Genomic DNA, 16576 nt, shown 5'->3' with positions numbered 1-16576 from the left:
AATTGTCAGTTAGTTAATTGTCAGTCAAGAAATTAACTGAAAAATCATTCAGTAAATCAACAGAAATGTCAACTATCAAATCAACTGAATATCAGCCAATAGTTCAATTATAATGTCAGTCAATAAATCAACTGAATTGTCAGTCAAAAATATTTACTGAAAAATCATTCATTAAATCAACAGATATAACAGTTATTAAATCAACTGAAATGCCAGCGTATAATTCAATAAATCAACTGAATCGTCAGTCAAGAAATTAACTGAAAAATTATTCGGTTTATCAACAGAGATGTCAATTATTAAAGCAAATGAAATGTCAGTCAATAAATCAACTGAAATGGCAGTAAAGAAATTAACTGAAAAATCATTCTGTAAACGAACAGAAAAGTCAGTTATTAAATCAGCTGAAATGTCAGCCAATAATTCAACTGAAATGTCAGCCAAGAATTCAACTGAAATGTCACTCAATAATTCAACTGAGATGTCAGCCAAAAATTCAACTGAATTTTCAGTTAAGAAATTAACTGAAAAATCATTCAGTAAATCAACAGAAATGTTAGTTATTAAACCAACTGAAATATCTGCCAATAATTAAACAGAAATGTCAGCCAATAAATCAGCTAAATTGTCCGTCAAAAGACTAACTGAAACATCATTCAGTAAATCAAAGAAATGTCAGTTATTCAGTCAACTGAAATATCAGCCAATAATTCAACTGAAATGTCAGCCAAAAAATCAACTGAATTGGCAGTCAAGAAATTAACAGGAAAATCATTCAGTAAATCAACAGAAATGTCAGTTATTAAATTAACTGAAATATCAGCCAATAATTCAACTGAAATGTCAGCTAATAAATCAACAAAGTTTTCAGCCAAGAAATTAACTGAAAAATCATTCAGTAAATCAACAGAAATGTCAGTTATTAAATTAACTGAAATATCAGTCAATAATTCAACTGAAATGTCAGCCAATAAATCAACTGAACTGTCAGTCAAGAAATTAACTGAAAAATCATTCAGCAAATCAATTAACAGAAATGTCAGTTATTAAATCAACTGAAATGTTAGCCAATAATTCAACTGAAATATCAGCCAATAAATTAACTGAAAAATCGTTCAGTAAATCGACAGAAATGTCAGTTATTAAACCAACTGAAATTTCTGCCAATAATTCTAGTGAAATATCAATCAATATATCAACTGAATTGTCAGTCAAGAAATTACCTGATAAATCATTCAGTAAATCAACAGAAATGTCAGTTATTAAATCAACTGAAATGTCAGCCAATAATTCAACTGAAATGTAAGCCAATAAATCAACTGAATTTTCAGTCAAGAAATTAACTGAAAAACCATTCCGTAAATCAACAGAAACGTCAGTTATTAAATCAAGTGAAATTTCAGCAAATAATTCAACTGAAATGTCAGTCAAGAAATTAACTGAAAAATCATTCAGTAAATCAACAGAAATGTCAGTTATTAAATCAGCTGAAATGTCAGCCAATAATTCAACTGAAATGTCAGCCAATAAATCAACTGAATTGTCAGTCAAGAAATTAACTGAAAAATCATTCAGTAATTCAACTGAAATATCAGCCAACAATTCAGATTAAACGTCAGCCAATAAATCAACTGAATTTTCAGTCAAGAAAGTAACTGAAATGGCAGTCAGTAAATCAACTGAAATGTCAGTCAAGAAATCAGCTGGAATGTCAGACAATAATTCAGACGAAATGGCAGTCAGGAAATCAATTGAACTGCAAGTCAGTTTATCAACTGAAATTTCAGCTAGTAAATCAACTAAAATGTCAGTTATTAAATCATCTGAAATGTCAGAATGTCAGTCAATAAGTAAACTAAAATGTCAATTAGAAAATCAAATGATTTTTCAATCTATAAATCGACTGAAATGCCAGTTAGACAATCATCTCAAATGTCAGTCAACCACTGAATCACTCAGTCTCGAACAAACGATTGAGTTGATGATAATTACAGGATTCAGATAAAATTTACAGGAAAATCTGAAGTAGTAGTGAATCTGGAGGTTACATGAAGTTACAGAGGATGTATTAATCTTTTTTGCAAATGATTTCAATGAATAAATGTGTGTGCTAAGATAAATATTTGCTCTTACCTATAAAAATTAGACTTTAATAAAATTAATAATAAAGATTTTGACGAGTCTTTGTTGGTTAAGTCATAGAAAAGTTTCTTCTTTAAATGCCTGCATGTATCTGTGCATGAGAGAGAGAGAGAGAGAGAGAGAGAGAGAGAGAGAGAGAGAGAGAGAGAGAGAGAGAGAGACAGAGACAGAGAAATTTATCTTTGTATATAAATTCGTGATCCTTTGAGAGAGAGAGAGAGAGAGAGAGAGAGAGAGAGAGAGAGAGAGAGAGAGAGAGAGAGAGAGAGATTTATGCTTGTATATAAATTCTGGATCCTTTGATGAAGAAACAGATGCTGTCGGAAGGTCACAAGAACTCGCATTCTTTTACTCTCTGGAAATTAATGTAACATGGACCGATAAAACTTCATGATAATCTTCCCTCTACATTGTTTATATCACGGCCCAGTCAAATGTTTTTAATTTTGCTGACTTTTCATTGGCGTTTGCAACATAGAACTCGATATTCAAAGATTCGTTCATGTTAGCAACAGGAAGCTGAAAATGATTGTAAACGGCCGTGTTCGAAAAACTGTTTATAAGTGAAATTTTATTAATTCTACACAGGAACAAGTGCAGGTTATATTAGATTTGGATAATCCTTGACACACCAGCTATACATGTTGGCAGTTTATCTAAATATAATATATATATATATATATATATATATATATATATATATATATATATATATATATATATATATATATCAGAATGAAGAAGTACAGACAAGTCTCGTATGGACAGGTTTATTTGCCGACGTTTCACATCTCTTGACGTATCTCCAACTCTGGAGAAATTAATCATTTACTATTCATACATAAAACTAAGTCACTAAAATACCTCAAACGTTTTTTAAAATTCTTAAAATTAAAGCAATATTTTAAACAAATATCATAACAACACACGGAAGACGAACAGAAACAAGGCAACAGCTAAAAAGTGACTGAAATTGAAAGGGAGAAAGCAAACATATGAAGATAAGGACAGCCAACGAGGAAAGTCAACAAACAGGTAATTAGGCAATAAACAGTTGGGTGGACGAGGACTCAGTAGGTATTTATAGATACATCAAACGAGCACTGACTCAAACGTTTTTTAAAATTCTTATGAGCACAATATTTTAAGCACAACACACGAAACGCATCCTGTGCAGCCTCCTAGTGTAGTCTGGGAACCTACGTTGGGTGCACTGGGAGGCTGCTCAAGGTTCGCTTCCGTGCTCGTCGAGGAGTCAGCTTCAGGACGGGTTGCAGACTGTCCAGTCCTGAAGTGTGTAACATGCCTAGTCTTTCACAAATTTTTGGTACCCACTTGGACATAACTGATTTTAATATTATTGGATCTGCCCATAAGGACGAGGAGCTGATGGCGTTGGAGTCTATATTTAATAAAAACAAATGTACCTCCTCTAAATACCCAGTCCTCGTCCACCAACTCTTTCTCTCCTGGTTACCTGTTTGTTTACTTTCCTCGTTGGCTGTCGTTATCTCCCTTTCTCTTTCAGTCACTTTTTAGCTCTTGTCTTGTTTCTGTTCGTCTTCCGTGTGTTGTTATGCTGTTTGTTTAAAATATTGCTTTAATTTTAAGAATTTAAAAAAATGTTTGAGGTATATTCGTGACTTTGTTTTATGTGTTTATAGTAAATGATTACTTTCTCCAGCCTTGAAGATACGTCAAGAGATGTGAAACATTGGCAAATAAATCTCTATATACGAGAAACATGCCTTTACCTCTTCATCCTGAGATGTTTATCGGTTCTGGTTACCCTGCGATTCTTATATATATATATGTATATATATATATATATATATATATATATATATATATATATATATATATATATATATATATATATATATATATATACATACATATCTATACATATAATATATATATATATATATATATATATATATATATATATATATATATATATCATACTTCCAGCTTGAATATAATTATTTTAACATTTAAATGCTTTTGTCTTGGTAAATATTCTTACACTGACAGTTGTTCTTTCATATATATATATATATATATATATATATATATATATATATATATATATATATATATATATATATATATATATTAGTATAATGCTCCGTCTTCTGTAACCTTAACTATTAAGTACTATAATTAAATTTCCATGTTTTGCCTCTCAGTAAAAATGAGTGTATTAAGTACCAATCTTTTTTCATACGTTACTTTCAAATTTAAAAGCTTCCATTTCTCTCTCTCTCTCTCTCTCTCTCTCTCTCTCTCTCTCTCTCTCTCTCTCTCTCTCTCTCTCTCTCTCTCCCAAGTGAATTGTAAAGTTATTCTCTTTCTCTCTCTCTCACCTGTAAATAGGCAAGGAACTGCTGAATCGGCGATACCAAAGAACCAGAAGAGGCTGGTCACCTCCCAGTTTCGGTTTCGGCAGACAAGGTAGGCTGGCCCGCCCCCCAGACACCACCCACACGTCGATCATCGGCTCTGAAAATAATAATAATAATAATAATAATAATAATAATAATAATAATAATAATAATAATAATAATAATAATAATAATAATCACCACCAAGCGCTCAAATGGATGACCACAGGGAGAACTTCCTTAGTACAGAAAGACAAGAACAAGGGAAATATAAATTAGCAAGTAACTACAGACCTATCACCTGCCTACCAATAATGTGGAAGTTATTAACAGGTATCATCAGTGACAGGCTATACAACTACCTGATAGGATACAAACATCATTCCCCACAATAGACAAACGGTCATGAAGAATAGTAAGAGAGGGAGAACCAACCTAAGCATGGATTGACTACAAGAAAGCCTTCGACATGATACCGCACACGTGGCTAATAGAATGCTAGATAACATATGGGGCAGAGGAAAATAACATCAGCTTCCCCCACAAAAAACTATGCCCAACTGGAACATAGTACTTACAAGCTCTGAAATAAGACTACCAGAGGTTAACATCAGGATAGGAATGTTTCAAGGAGACTCACTGTTCCCATTACTCTCCGTAGTAGCCATGATTCCCATAACATACTGCAGAAGATGGATGCTGGGTGCCAACTCAAGAAAGGAGGCAACAGAATTAACCATCTGATGTTCATGGACGACATCAAGCTGTATTGTAAGAGCATCAAGGAAATAGATACCCTAATCCCGATGTAAGGATTGTACCTGGGGACATCAGGATGGAATTTAGAATAGAAAAATGCGCATTGATCAACATACAAAAAGGCAAAGTGACAAGGACTGAAGGGATAAAGTTACTCGACCGGAATAGCATCAAACACATAAATGAGACAGGATACAAATACCTGGGAATAGTACAAGGAGGGGATATAAATCAGCAAGAGATGAAGGATACGATCAAAAAAGAAAATAGGCAGAGATTTAAGCCGATACTCAAGTCAAAACTCAACGCCGGAAACATGGCTGAAGCCATAAACACATGGGCAGTGCGAGCAATCAGATACAGCGTGGGAGGAGTGGAATGGGTGAAGGATGAACTCCGCAGCATAGACCAGAAGACTAGGAAACACATGACAATACACAAAGCACTAGACCCAAGAGCAAATACAGACAGACTATACATAACATGAAAAGAAGGAGGGAGAGGTCTACTAAGCACAGAGGACTCCGTCAACATCAAGAGGCAATACCTGAAAACTAGTGAAGGCGAGTGGCTAAGGAGTGCATGGGAAGAAGGACTAATAAAAGTAGACGAAGACCCAGAAATATACAGAGGCAGGAGAATGAAAAACAGAATAGAGGAATGGCATGACAAACCAATGCACAGACAGCACATGAGACAGACTAAAGAACTGGCCAGCAACGAAACATGGCAATGGCTACAGAGGAGTGAACTCAAGAAGGAAACCGAAGGTATGCTAACAGCGGCACAAGATCAGTCCCTAAGAACCAGATGTATCCAAAGAGCAATAGATGGAAATAACATCTCACCCATATGCAGGAAGTGTAATACGAAAGACGAGACCATAAACCACATAGCAAGTGAATTTCCGGCGCTTGCACAGAACCAGTACAGAAAGAGGTATGATTCAGTAGCAAAAGCTCCTCCACTGGAGCCTGCAAGAAACACCAGCCAGCTTCTGCAGCACAAGTGGTACGAACACCAACCTGAGGGAGTGATAGGAAACGATCAGGCAAAGATCCTCTGGTACTATGGCATCAGAACAGATAAGGTGATATGTGCCAACAGACCAGACTTGACTTTGATTGACAAATCAAGAAGAAAAGTATCACTAATTGATGTCGTAATACCATGGGACACCAGAGTAGATGAGAAAGAAAGAGAAAAAATTGATAAGTATCAAGACATGAAAACTGAAATAAGAAGGATATGGGATATGCCAGTGGAAACTGTACCCATAATCATATGAACACTAGGCACGATCCTCAGATCCCTGAAAAGGAATCTGGAAAAACTAGAAGCCAAAGTAGCTCCAGGACTTATACAGAAGAGTGTGCTACCAGAAGCATCGCATATAGTGAGAAAAGTGATGGACTCCTAAGGACGCAGGATGTAACCAGGAACTCCACACTGTAAATACCACCAAGTCGAATAGGATGACTGTGATAGACGAAAATAATAATAATAATAATAATAATAATAATAATAATAATAATAATAATAATAATAATAATAAGATAAGCCTTGAAAACTTCATCATGATTCTTTAACCATGAAATACGATTACATATTTTATTAACAGGTAACTGACTGAGTTTTTCAAACAAACTTTCAACAAAAGCAAAGCCTGTTTTAAAAAAACTCTTCTCAGAACTACATGCAATAACCATTGCTACGAGAGAGCTAAAAGTTCAAGCCTACAAAGGCTATGAAGGAAGAGTCTTTCAGGAGATTCCTCGCAGTCCAAGCTTGTCACTCAATTACTAAAAAAAGTTGGTCCCGGAAACGAACAGTAATCTGTAAAGATTATTTTTGTTCTTTTTTTCCTTTAGCTTTTTATGGTTTTTTTTCGAAAATTATTTGTTTCTTATTTTGATCTTGACATTATGAAGCGAAGATTTGTCTTAGAATATCATATACATACATAAGAGTTGAGCAATTATATATATATATATATATATATATATATATATATATATATATATATATATATATATATATATATATATATATTACATTTGTATAAGTATATATAAATATGTGTATAAACGTGTGTATTTTATTCATAAATCCTGAAACCAAAAGACTGAAGCACCTGAACAGAGTGGATACACTAAATCTAAACACCCGACCACAAGCACGAAACCTGAGCACCCCAGACTCAATGAAAATTGAAGGCTTCAACTCCTCTGTCTCCCCTCTCGTCCACACTACACCGGTGCACAAGATATGTGAGTGAGTGAGAGGAGGAAGAGAGCATGTAGGGAGTTCTGACCCAAAGGACATGAGGACACTGCAGAGGCTGAAAAGGTCCAGGGAAGGGATCTGCGTCTTCTGAAGACCAGACCAGTGGGGCTCAGCATCCCCGAACTCCAAAATAACAATGGCCTCTTAACGACTGTGGAATCAGAGGGGGGAATGAGGGGCCTCGACTTTCTATTAGAAGAAGAAGAAGAAGAAGAAGAAGAAGAAGAAGAAGAAGAAGAAGAAGAAGAAGAAGAAGAAATAAGAATTTCAGGAGAGACGTTTTGAGGGAGGAGAGAAGAGAACGAAAAGAAATTGTTTGTAATAAGAGATTTGTGGGAAAAGTGAGAAAGGGAAAAGAAAATTGAGAAGCCACGACCTCTGAAATAATTAATAAAACAGCGGAAACTCAAATGAGTCAACAAGAATCTTTTATAAACGAAAATATATAAAAATTAACCCGTTTACAAACCAACATGACAACAAAAGTCTAGGCACACAAAGTGAGAGAGAAAGAAAAAAGCATCAAATAACTAAAGCCTCCAATTGTCCACATTATTGGCGAGCTGTCAGTCATAACCAGTTCCCAGAGGAGTTATGATTTCATTTCAAGATCAGCTCTGAACAGAAACGCGTGACGTTGGCTGTATCATACATCTCAGCTGGAGAAAGATGTCAGTCAGGAGAAGCGTTCTAAGAGGGGAACCTTTTTAGCAAATGTATGTGGAAAGTTCATACCATTTGGTAAACACGTCTTCTCTAAATTCGGGGATTATTGAGCATTAAAAGGATTAAAATAGATATTATTTACTTGGAATTAGACTATAATATTAATTGGGAATTGAAACATTAGCATGTCTTTTTAATATGAAAACGAAGTGATTAAAAACACACAAAACTAGAATAGAGAATCGTCTATTTATATTACAAGCATCAAAATCTCTGAATATATATTGTTTATTTTCCCTCCTTCTTGGGAATGGTCACCTGCATACCATCGGAGACTTAATGCCACACCTACATATGCTTTGTATATATACTCCTGTAACATTTCATCTGTCCATATTTTACCAGTGAACAGGGGCACAGAAGGAAGTGCTTGAAATATATGGTTGCAACGTTCAAATAGTGTTTTATGGGCCTTCTTATATTCATATTATAATGTGGTATTACAGTAAAGATATTCATATATATATATATATATATATATATATATATATATATATATATATATATATATATATATATATATTAAGAAATTCCTTTATCACACCGTGATTTACATAATGTTGCTTATTATCAACTTCACGCTACTTCGAGAATATCCCCAATGGGGAATTATCACCGAAGGGGTATTTGCATAAGTGATAAATGGATTGGTACTGCCGGGTCTCCATCCCTCGACACAGATACTTATCCAACGACTCTATTCGACGGTCTACCCACTGACCCATCGAGCCCCGGCAGTACCAATCCATTTATCACTTATAAAAATTCCCCTTCCGGTGATAATTCCCCATCGGGGATATTCCCGAGGTAGCGTGAATTTGATATTAAGCGACACTTGTAGCTTCATGATTTTATATAAATGTATATATATATATATATATATATATATATATATATATATATATATATATATATATATTATATATATATATATATATATATATATTTATATTGTAACGTGGGAAACCACTTCCTAAGCAAACCCCAAACCTTCAAACTGCCTTGCAAATTTAATGAAGTATTTTCATACTGATAACTAACTGAGGAAGGGCATGAGAAACTCAGCCCCTATGTAAATTTCTCTCCATGCTCTCCTTTTTGGCGCATCTGTTTATCTTTCCTAGGACCTGGTGACTGCTTGAATTACCTCTTGTCAGATAAAAGGCAAATATGGAGATGCAAGTTGCTGAACTAATTACACTAGGAAAGGTTGAGTCCCTACAAAACTGGAGAACACAGCATTGCCAGAAGTCAACAGGATTTGGAAGGTCTCTGACATAGAAAATAGGAATTGTGACACCTGTGACTGAGGCTGCCATCTTTGCAACTCCTCTGTGCTCCTCTGCAAATAGCAAGAAATTTTAAGCCTCTCCGAGGTCATACAGGCAGAGACAGTTGGCCTCGCTCTCAGAACCCTACCGGTAGCAGACCAACTCACATCCCCTTGTATGCTCCTTATTGAGCTGACCCTCATGTGGTCACCTTTCAACCACATGTAACGTGAAACCGAATGAAAATAAAATGAGGACACTTTAACACAGAAATATGGCCGGTCTTATCCGTATAACTTCCTAAAATGTTGTTGGTGGGTTTCCGGGGAGGGTGAGTTCGTGCTTGTATTTTATTCGGTGAGAGTCGTCACCATCGGAAGGATAAATAAGGTCGAAGATTTACGAAGAGTTGCAAATTATTCACCGTTTAATAAAATTATTTACTCAGTTCTAGTGAGGAATACATTTTTCCTCCTACAAGTCAGGTTAAAAATATATTTACTGGAGAGAGAGAGAGAGAGAGAGAGAGAGAGAGAGAGAGAGAGAGAGAGAGAGAGAGGTGATAAATTGCACTCTGGAAAATACTAGTAGTGGTTAACTTTAAATGTCAGTTTGAGTAACAAAACCATAGAGAGAGAGAGAGAGAGAGAGAGAGAGAGAGAGAGAGAGAGAGAGAGAGAGATTCCTGAAAACTGACTATGATTACCTTGAGCCATTACAAACCTCAGTTAATTTACGGGGCCACAAAATGATTGTCCAGTATTACATTTTATTGAGTTGATATCTCGACACTGAATGGAATATTGTCCTAAATTATAAGAGGTCGCCTATAACTTTGCAGAAAGGCTCTCTGCCTGTAACAGACGCTGAAACTATCAGTGACATTAAATGTCAACATTAATGTCTCATTCCGAGCCACGGAAGTGATAATCAACAAGAGATGACTGTGACCTTTTCTGATGAAAATCGTGAGGTCACAGGGTCATGAAATCACTATCAGTATTTGAAGGTTCCAGAAATCTGGAATTAAAAAGTCATGATTTCTCGTTGATTCATGAGGCAAGGAAGCTACTGACTTGCTCAGAGGTCCTCAGAGGTAGCAGAGACGAATTGACAATTCTATTTAATTTATGACATCAACTTCTCCGTTGGCCCTTCTGTGCACACAGCCCAAATTGTGAGAAATATTTTTCATTCTGCATTCATTCTACATTAATTCGCTCCTCAGCAAAGATATACACCTGTCAAAGATGACCTCCAACAGAAGGAGACCGCTGGAAACTGTTCTATGTTACGAAAAATATTTTTTAAAAATTGTATTTGTGTCATATTAAAGCACAATTCTCAATACAAACTGAAAATCTCTCTTTCAACAGAACAGCCACATTTGGCTTCTGTGTCAACCTCTAGAGTAAAAATGCTTATCCGCAAACAAATAGATTTCATTGTCTGGACTTCGTTGAAATATTCGAAAATATCCGAAATCTATGGAAACGTATTTTTTCAAAGCCTGGTTTTTCATACCTATTTCTATCTATTGTGTGTAAGGCAAACTGCGCGCGCCCCTGATTTTATTGTCTGGTTTCTTTCATATATTAACAAAGGACTGATAAATAAATTGATAAATATAATAAAAAATGTTCAATAATCTTTGCATGTTTGAAAATGCAGCGTTTCCAGAGAGATACTTCCAAGTTAATTGACAATGAGAAATAAAAAAAAGAAGATTCTATTCTTATGTTACGATAAATATTTTTCTCACACTCGTACTGGATTCCTTTTTTTTTTTTTTTCGTTATTTGATACTTCTTTATTGCTTTCTACAACCAAGAATCGGAAACAAGATGCAATTGCAACATTCCTTAAAAATTACTATCATTTTTAAAGGTAGCGATACACGTGTCTTTTCAATACTGCCATTGTTATTAAACCTTCCATCGAAATGAGACGCAGATTATACAGCAATCTGCGCTTCTCTGTCTGTTAGTGCGAATTGTGTATCAACAGAGGAAGCGAAACAGGTTTTATTAGTGAATATGCTGTTTATTTTAATTAATTGGGTGAAAATAGAAGAATTTGTTCTAGTGTTCGTGTCTAGGTTTTGTGGATGTATACACACACATACACACAAAGATATAATATATATATATATATATATATATATATATATATATATATATATATATATATATATATATATATATATATATATATATAAATTCTTTCAGAAATCTCTCTCAAAAAAAACTCTCTCTCTCTCTCTCTCTCTCTCTCATGTAACTTTACTCATTCTCTGGTTGGTTGATATATCTCTGCCCGCAAAGGCCAGAATTTCTCTTTTCTCTAACTCTGAGGAATGAGAATTCCGAGCCGATGACCAGGAAGGAAGGAATCTTCCTCACTTCATTCTTAATTCCTGTCATTGCATTCAGAGAATGTGAGATTCATTCCTACGGACGCAGACTTATTATTCTTTAACAGATGCCGCAGACTTTGTCATAGATCTAGAGCACTGAGTTTTACAGCCACTTTTAACCCGTTGTTTTTCAAAGTTTTAAATAAACAAATATCTTTTTCTTGTATACAAAGATTGATTACTCATTAAAGACCTTTCTCTTTAGCTTGCAATGAATATGCCATAAACCTTTGTGAGGTTTGATGCTACAGTTCCTGTAAAACTCAGTGGCTCTAGATCTATGACGAAGTCTGCATGCGGCATCTGTTAAAGAATAATAATTCTGCGTCCGTAGGAATGAATCTCACATTCTCAGGATGCAATGACAGGAATTAAGAATGTAGTAAGTGTCATCAGCACGGAATTCTCATTCCTCAGAGTTAGAGAAAAGAAGAAATTCTGGCCTTTTGCGGACGAAGGAATATTATCCACTAACCAGAGAATGAGTCAAAGTTACGTAAGAGAGAGAGAGGAGATTACCACTGGCTTTATTAATTTAATATTCCAAGCCTCTCATATCCTTACTTGAGGCGTGTATGTCCGTGTGTGTGTAGTTTCAAAGAATGTTAAGATATATTTTTAAGGTTACTGTTGGCATCAGCATTCGTATTAATAACTGCACAGTCCATACAATTAAGTTCCCCATATTACAATAATCAGACGAATAAACACCAACATATAGATCTTTGCTCTACATAATTTGTGAGCTGAAACTTCATACGAAAACTGATTCAAAGCACAAAGACAGAATCAAACCAGTGACACAGTCATATCCTCGCCAGAAAAAGGCTGAGAGGAATATAAGGAGAAGAGAGACAGAAAAGAACGAGAAGAAGCGAAGAGAAAAGGAATAAAGCAGCAACGCATCCAAGATGGCACATCGATTTTGTATGGTCAATTAGCCACAATTCGCGTACATCTATTTAAATGCTTTCAGACGCAAACAAGCAGGGCAGACGAGACAAGAACGTGTTGCGGAGGGTAAAGTAATAAAAGAGTCACGAACGCAATAAAAGCTGTGGCCGTGGAGCAGAAAAAACATGAAAAATGACCCCTGACTCATCCTTGTGCCCGTAAACATCTTTCAGCGTCATGAACTTGGGAGTGCATATTTGCAAGTACTGAGCGTTCGTATAGAAACGCCGCCAAGTGCAGCCAACTTAATTTAGCAAGGCACCCCACGTTTTGATTCTGAATTTCAGACCACGGGTAAAACTGTACCATTAGAGAAACCATTTTCCAGTCGATTTTTGCGTCGTCTGTTTACGTGGACGCAGAAAGTAAATAAGTTTGTAACCCCTAGAAAAATCAGCGTTATTCTTTAATAATTCCTCCCCGCTTGTAAATTGTACAACGAGGGGAGAGGGTGGAGTTGTGGCGGGGTGGGGGGAGGTAATTTTGGGGCAATACTTTAAATCAAACTTCATTACCTGCGCTTTATGTGACGTGTTTTCTTATTTTTCTGTTTTTTTTTATTTTTTCTTAATTCTTATTTTTTATAAATAATCAATTTGTTTTTTTAAGTGAATATTTGTAGATGATAATACACACACACACACACACACACACACACAATAATACTATTATTATTATTATTATTATTATTATTATTATTATTATTATTATTATTATTATTACTATTATTCATAATAACATTAATAATAATAAAGATAATAATAATAATAATATTAATAATAATAATAGTTATCATAATAATAATAATAATTCCATTCCGTCTTGCGAAAGCGAATGGCGAAACAATACAATGAAACCTCTTTATTTTAATCTACTTTCAGTGTGACTTTCCAAAGACCCAGCAAACAAAACAAACATATGACTTTTTATCCCAGAGTGGACGACCTAAATTGGATTTCCAAATCGGTGTTCACACATCGCTTGCAAAATGTTCAGCTGAGCTCATTCACAAAGGCCTGGCCATGATAAGTTCGCCCTGAATAATTATTAAGCGTTGAAGTACGCTGGGGGGAAAGGTCGTGACCTTTTCCTCACTCATGGTGTGATGAGGTTTTCAAGAATTGGCGATGGTACGCTGCGCCCTGCTTAAAGAATAGAGAGAAAGTATAGTCTTCACATCCATTCTAACGAGTTTAATTAATTTTTTAATTATTAATTTTTTTCTACGGGTGGTCAAACACTAGTTTGTTTAAGAATAGAAACGCGAAAAAACTCGAGAAAATGAAACACTTCGTGAAATGGGAGTTTGTGAAGAGAGAAAATGATGTTTGTGAAGAAAGAAAATAAATTAAATATTTACCGCGCATAAAACATTGAGATAATAATGAAATAATTGAATAAACAATAAAATAAAAATAAAAAGTTTATGCTATACAAATCGGAAAGCATACATAACAAAAAATCTATTAAAAAAAATCGTGGCAGGAGAAAGTAAAATAAACTACGAACATGAAAAACTTACAAGAAAACATAATCAACTGCAGAAATTAAAGAATAAAAGATAAAAAAAAAACAGGTTTTCAAACACCGTCTTCGATTGCCGAAGTGACGGAGCAATAAAAGCGTCCTCTCCAAATAATTATGTGAGTACCAGAAACACACCCCTCCCCCCCAAAAACCACGAGCAATTTGGCCCTTATGTGTGATTGATAATCCTTCAAGAACACGGATCCTACGTCAGAGGTCCGTAGGGACAAGTAACCCTATTTTTTATTAAGGAAGTTTTATTATTATTATTATTATTATTATTATTATTATTATTATTATTATTATTATTATTATTATTTCACATTTACGTATATAAGAAAGAATTCTGTATAAAAGCTTAAGACAAGATAAACCAAATTTAATTTAACTTAATGACATGCTGTTTTATTTATTTAAAAAACTAAAAGGGTAAAACTATACTACTGACTCTTATTACAAAATGTTGTGTATTAAATTACTTGGTTATAGATAAAGTATTATATATATAGTATATATATATATATATATATATATATATATATATATATATGTATATATATATATGAATATATATATATATATATATATAGTATATATATATATATATATATATATATATGGTATATATTCGTATCCTTTCCTGCCACGCATGTGCAGTTTTACAGTTTTAAAGCGAGAAGTAAATAAACAAAAAACCAAATTAGACAAAGCAGAATTCTGTGATTGATGTATCTTTGGCGTTCGCTCGGGCAATGCATAATGACTGACCTGCAGTAGGATGGCGAAATTTCAATTTGTTTTTTTCGTGTGGTTAACAAAAATAAGTCATCTTTGTAGCGAGTTATTATAATCAGATGATTAAACTTTCGAAAAAAAAAAAAAAAAAAAAAGCTTCGTTCATGAAACAGGTTTCTTTGACGGATGAGGAGTAAATTCAAGCTTCTGGTCTTGGGCACAGTTGCATAATTTGACCAGACGGGTTTACATCTTGTTTACTATTTTATCTACGCAAATATTTACAGAAATATCAGAAAAACTGTTTACTGCCTCCCTGTACCACCTTCGATCACTAATTTCTTATACTTAAACGTTTGTAAAAACATTTAGGACTGACGTCAAGCAACGATTTCCAGACCAAAATGAGAAAATTATTTAGACAACAATAGAGTAATTTTAATATTCAGTTAGAAGAAGCCAAAGATAAATGTACTTTTCGCTCATTAGACTGAGCTAAGTCACCCATTGTGGACTGGATGTTATAAAGTGATCATATAAATCCCCAGTTGCAGAGGGAGGTAATCCTTGTGTTGACAAAGAATAAGCTCCTGGGAGCCAGGCATATTTATCTGTCTATCTGTCTAGTCTGTGTGTATATATATATATAGTATATATATATATATATATATTATATATATATATATATATATATATATATATATATATATATATATACATACATAATATTATACATACACACACATACACACACATTATGAGTGAGTAATATATATATATATATATATATATATATATATATATATATATATATATATATATATATATGAGATAGAAAAAAAGTACATATATTTTGTTGGCACCGAGCTACGCATTGTTCAATTCCACTGGAGGACGCTTCCTGTTAACCCAGATATTCCAGCCAAAACACGCCTATAAAAATGAAAGTCCGTTGCTCCACCATCTCCCCTTTTGATGAACTTCAAAAGTCCACCTTCTAAAATACAATATGAAACAATAAAAACTGCAGTACTCAAAGACGATAACTCTGTCATACAAAGCCATAAAGTTAATTGGTTTTGAACAGGTGACTTCCTACATTCATCAGAAGGTTACCTTGAAGAAATGATGAAAGATTATCGCGAGCAAAAATTCGATATAGATTTCCTCACCTGCCTCTGGCTTTGGCTACTGGCCACCCATTCAAGGAATGACCAGGTCCTAGGTTAGCCTAAATGATCCAGAGGCTAGCTGTGTACTTAATGTATAACCGGCAATTAACCGATGGCTACCCGTCCAAGCTCTGGGTATCAACTTTCAATTGGTATGGCAATAAAATCATTCCAGTTCAGGAATCTGGGAATTGCGGTAAAGGT

The 16576-nt window shown here is 34.4% G+C and overlaps 1 protein-coding gene across 3 annotated transcripts in view; it reads right to left on the bottom strand.

The window, feature by feature from the left end:
• The window catches only part of LOC136826026 (kin of IRRE-like protein 2), a 77075-nt gene that overhangs the window by 4233 nt on the left and 56266 nt on the right, over window positions 1-16576 (bottom strand). For all 3 annotated transcript variants that reach the window (XM_067082888.1, XM_067082889.1, XM_067082887.1), the window contains one exon: window positions 4509-4644. In XM_067082888.1, coding sequence (XP_066938989.1) covers window positions 4509-4639 — 131 coding nt within the window. In that variant the 5' untranslated portion in view covers window positions 4640-4644. The remainder of the gene's footprint in view (window positions 1-4508; window positions 4645-16576) is intronic.

This window comes from Macrobrachium rosenbergii, chromosome 40, assembly GCF_040412425.1.
Source record: "Macrobrachium rosenbergii isolate ZJJX-2024 chromosome 40, ASM4041242v1, whole genome shotgun sequence".
NCBI lineage: Eukaryota > Metazoa > Arthropoda > Malacostraca > Decapoda > Palaemonidae > Macrobrachium > Macrobrachium rosenbergii.
The sequence above is the reverse complement of the archived record's forward strand: the minus strand, read 5'-3'. Positions and strand labels throughout refer to the sequence as shown.